At 56.9% G+C, this 4,598-nt stretch overlaps 3 protein-coding genes across 3 annotated transcripts; 2 read left to right on the top strand and 1 right to left on the bottom strand.

The window, feature by feature from the left end:
* The first annotated feature begins 1,507 nt into the window (after positions 1-1,507).
* On the top strand, positions 1,508-1,666 carry CHC_T00004241001 (hypothetical protein). The gene has a single exon (XM_005715534.1). It carries the CDS (start codon positions 1,508-1,510, stop codon positions 1,664-1,666), a length of 159 nt encoding a protein of 52 aa, XP_005715591.1.
* Positions 1,667-1,703: 37 nt separating this feature from the next.
* On the top strand, positions 1,704-1,820 carry CHC_T00004240001 (hypothetical protein). Its single transcript, XM_005715533.1, has one exon. It carries the CDS (start codon positions 1,704-1,706, stop codon positions 1,818-1,820), a length of 117 nt encoding a protein of 38 aa, XP_005715590.1.
* Position 1,821: 1 nt separating this feature from the next.
* CHC_T00008424001 (Cellulose synthase (UDP-forming), family GT2) lies at positions 1,822-4,446 on the bottom strand. Its single transcript, XM_005715532.1, has one exon. It carries the CDS (start codon positions 4,444-4,446, stop codon positions 1,822-1,824), a length of 2,625 nt encoding a protein of 874 aa, XP_005715589.1.
* Between the last annotated feature and the right edge of the window lie 152 nt (positions 4,447-4,598).

The raw sequence follows: 4,598 nt of genomic DNA, 5'->3' as shown, positions 1-4,598 counted from the left end.
GCCTCGCCGCGTGCGATATGCTCCCGTACGCCCGTCGCGCGCGGCGGGCCCCGAGTGGGGCGCGCCCCCGACGCGCGACGCGCGGCTGCTCCGCGGAGCTGCTCCGCGGCGCAGCGGGGCGGCCCCGGGCCCGGCGAGGGGACCCGCCGCCCCGTTTCCGTGGGCGGCGTTGATGCGCGGCGCTGTTTGAGGGGCTCTCGCTTGTAGGGCGGATTTCCCCGCCACGGGGGGCACCGCTGCCAGCGAGAGTACGATACGTTGAGCCGCTGCGCTGCCACTCGCTTTGCTACGTATGCAGCTGTTTGGACTGGCTGTCAGGCGCTGTCAAGAGGACCTTGCAAATTCCGTACTGTACATGCAAGCAAGCGCCATCTACGTACCTCTACGCGCCTTGGGCGACCGGCCCCCCTCCAGCACTCACTCGAAATCGCATCTCCCTTGTTTTACCGAGTTTCGTGCTTCGGCGGCGTCACCCATCGTCACCGCGGCCTGTCCCGGTTAGTTACTGTATTGCACTGTGCCCAAAGCTGGCTTTTTAAATCCAGACAGGGCTACGTCCGATCCGACGCCACGATTGTATTTTTATCACGGCTCCTTCCCCCCATCTATAAACATCTAAAAGAGTCCCCGCACGTCAAAAATCACCCTGCGGGGGAGGGGCATGCCATCTTGCCTGGTCTGCCTGGTTTGCTGTACAGGTGCGATAGTTGGATCGCGAGACGTTTGACATCGCAGAAACCTGTACTGCACATAAAAAATCCCATCCCCCTCAGCCTGCATCCACTGGCCTGAATTTCCTAAATCTGTATTGCCCTTCTTATTTTTCTTTTTTTTTCTTCCCAGAAAAATATTGAAAAGTGTCAGGCGGCGCGCACTCCTTTCGACAACCAAACATTGGCAACCAAACACTGGCTTATAGTTTACAGTTGTTGACACTGCGTTTACGCGTCGCCGTTTATCGTTCATGGGCGATCCGTTCATCGTTCATGGGCGATCACTCCGACGAGCGTTTTCTACCCGCTTCAAGTCTGGTCCTTTTGCCTGCTGGACCCACCTACGTTTTGATGTCGCGGTAGCCATGCATTTTTGAACACAATTCCCATTTCCCCTGCCTTGCCGCGCCTGAACATATCGACATAGGTAATGCAAATTAAGGTGCTCTCGAAACACACTGTTTCTCGCCAATGTCGTATCGCATTATTCCCCTCCTCCACATGCACCTGTACAATATTACCTTTCCGGCGGCACCGCGCGCAAAGTGTCCCCGCCGAAAACGCTCTTCTAAACTGCTTGACGTGACAAACGAGGCGGGCAACGTCCTCACCTCTGAATGTAAGACTCTTTTATACATGTCACATTCAACATAAAAAACCAATACTAGTTTCGCGCACACCTTATCGGGTGAGAAGTATACAATCCTCCCCGCCTACACCGGTGCTCGCCGACTACAGCGCGTCTAAAAAGCCGACACTATCCCCGACCACAGCAGTTCCTTCGTGACTGCCGAATGTCAACGACCAAGAATATTGCGTGTAGCATACCCTCCCCTTGTCCACCACATCATCCCTACAGCCCCCACATCCAACTTGGAAAAGAGTCATCGGGCTTCCTCCTATTGCTTCTCAGGCAAATGCCCCATTCCACGCCCCCATTGAGCGCATTCTGATTGAAACAATTTCTTGTTCGAAAAAACTAGAGCCCCTATGCCCCACACCCTTATCCACTACAATTCCACAGTTAATGTCCTGAGAACAAACCCTCCCGTTCTCACCTATCCCAACCCTTGTCCTATCCACGCACCACCTGTTCTGTACTTGTAGACTAGAAACCAGTGGAAGTCTCGGCGCACGGTGTCGATGACCATCTGGCCAAAACCAGAACACCGAGAATAGTCACGCAGGAGTAGATGATCGGAAGGGGCAAGTCTACTCCTCGTGCGACGTCATCAGCCTTCCTTCCCTTGAGACGCTCTGAGATCGATATTGCTGCCATTGGCCACATATGAACTGCGATGTAAAGACCAAATAATACCGCACCAAGCGATTCCCACGGCCGGCATCCTCCGTCCTTGTACAAAAAGAGGATCACCCTTGTGATCAACCCCACGACCATCAATGCAACTATCGAGATGTTCACCCACTCCATCCAGTTACGCCGATTTCTTTGTCCGGTATTGGCAACCCAACTCATCTTCTGGCCCATGAAAGCGTCCCACATGCCGATGACATGACAGATATTGTAGCTGAACCACGTCTCCTGTGAACGCAGAATATCGATGTACGCCACATCCGTGAAGGCTGCGAAGAAAGAAATGTATCGGATCAAGTAATAGAGAACGAATGCAGACGCAAGATCAGCAAACGACCGCGGGTCAATGGGCGCTTGACCGGAGAAGAGGTAGTACAGAGCGACAAACATGTACATGTAAGCAGCAATACCCAGGAAGGGATAGAGGGTCGAATCAAGCCAAAACATAGCTCGTACAAAGCCATTATTCGGGCGGCGTCCGTGTCTCCGGTACTCATAGAACTCGTCAATTTCTCCGCGACGACGCGCAGCGATCTGGCTCTTCTTCTCTTCCGCAGCACGCTTGAAAATGAGCATGCCGTTCATAATGGCACCCTTAGCCCAACGCTGCCTCTGGAGCATGGCGGCGGCGACGGAGACCGGAGCCTCACCGTAAGCCATGTCTTCAGCAGCGTACTTGGAGATGTAGCCGCGACGATGAACCTCGTTGGACGTGAGGGTATCTTCCGTCACAGACCCGTAAACAAAGCCACCAATCTCGGTAAGTACTTCACGGCGCCAAACAGCATTCGTCCCGACGAAGGGCGTGAGACCGAAGCCATCACGACCACGGCAGATACCATCGTAGAAGATAGCGTTGCGATGGGCCATGATGTCGGCGTGGTCGACGTTATGGAAGCGCTGGGGGGCTTGGATGAAGGCGACGTCGCGGTTGACCCTCCAGGCACTGTTAGCGTGGCGGCCGATCTCCGGATCGTCATCGAGGACGAGGGTGTTCTCGACAGCGTCGTCACGCATCTCTTCCAGCAGCAAGGGCACGGTACGCAGCAAAAAGTTCTCCGTCGGCTGCATGTCGGCGTCAAGGAAAAGGATGACCTTGCCGTCCGCACCCGAGTTGAAGAGGACGTTGTTAATGTTACCGGCTTTGTTGTGATGGTTGGCCGGCTTGACACGGGAGATGAGGGAGAGACGCGGCAAGGCGCCAGGGGCGTACATGTCATCGCCAAAGGGACCAAAGTCGAAGACGTGGCATTCCTTGGAGCAGTCTGGACGGATGATGTCTTCATCCGCGAGGACGGTGTAATGTTCGACAAGACCCTGGTCGTTCATGACTTCCTCCAGTAGCGGGTCGTACCCGGCTTCCTCGGCGAGGAGCTGGTACATGTCGAGACCGAGCTGAGAGCGCTCGACACTCTTGGCACTTGGGAAGTAGCCATCGTCAGCGATGATGATGCGAAGCAAGTGGCTCGGATAGTCGAGGCGCAAAGCTGCGCGGACAGTGTTCCGAAGTTGCTCGGCGGGCTCCTTGTAATGAGCAATACAAACATCGACGGTGGGCCAGTCGGCCTCCGGCAGCGGGGGCTTGAGCGAGTCGAGCGAGCGCCACTTCCTATTGACTGGGGCCCACATACCGAAAAGACCGATGACGGCGGAGATGAAAGAAAAGATCTCGGCGACGACGAACAGAATCCAGGGGATCTTTGCATCCTGATTGCCTCCCTTGGCGCTGAGCCAGTAAAAGTAATAGAAGGCGGCCGGGATGGTGAGGATGTAGAAGACGCGGAAAACAATCATGGAAATGGTCTCCTGTAGATGGAACGGGGAATACATGTCCAGACCTGAAATCTTAGAGACAATCTTCCGCACCGGGCCGGCAGTCTTCTTCTTCGTGTCCGGGTCGACATGCTTGACGTTAACGCGCTCCCCTTCCTCGGTATGCATAGTCGGGTAGTCGGGGTTGTACTTCTCGCGGCCATCGACAACAAACTTGAACTCGAGGCGTTCCTGCGGCACCTGGACCGCGGCCCTGAACTGGCCGGGCTGGACGCTCTCCATGGGGATTTTCTCGGTGAAGTTATCCCAGCTACCGGTGAGGAAGACGTTCCTGCCACCGCCGTTCCACTCGAACATGGAGAGCACGTTGGGGACCTGGTCATAGTTGGTGGCGGCCTTGGAGTACATGGAGGCGCGGGTGTGGCGGGAGCGGACGGAGCCGCGCTGCCCCGCGCTCGGGGTGGTGTCAACCGACCTCGTGCGGCGGGAGCGGGTGTCCGAGCGGGTGTCAGACAGCATGCCCGAGCTGGTGCTCGAGCCCGCGTCGCTCCGATCGTCCGCCATGATGTGCGGCGCCACCGGCTCGGACACGTACGGCGCGGGCAGCCCGGCGTCGGGGATGGGCACGTCCTCGCGGGTCGTCATGATGTCCGCGCGGGGTGGGTGCACAAGCGTCGGGGAGAGGAGACGCGGGGGGGGAGGGACGGAGGGACGGAGGGACGGAGGGACGGAGGGACGGGGGTGGGGGGAAGAAGGGGGGGGGGGTGGCGGCTTTCGAGGTGAAGATCCAGGATGTT

Source organism: Chondrus crispus, genomic scaffold (assembly GCF_000350225.1).
Source record: "Chondrus crispus Stackhouse genomic scaffold, scaffold_221, whole genome shotgun sequence".
NCBI classification, from domain to species: domain Eukaryota; phylum Rhodophyta; class Florideophyceae; order Gigartinales; family Gigartinaceae; genus Chondrus; species Chondrus crispus.
The sequence above is the reverse complement of the archived record's forward strand: the minus strand, read 5'-3'. Positions and strand labels throughout refer to the sequence as shown.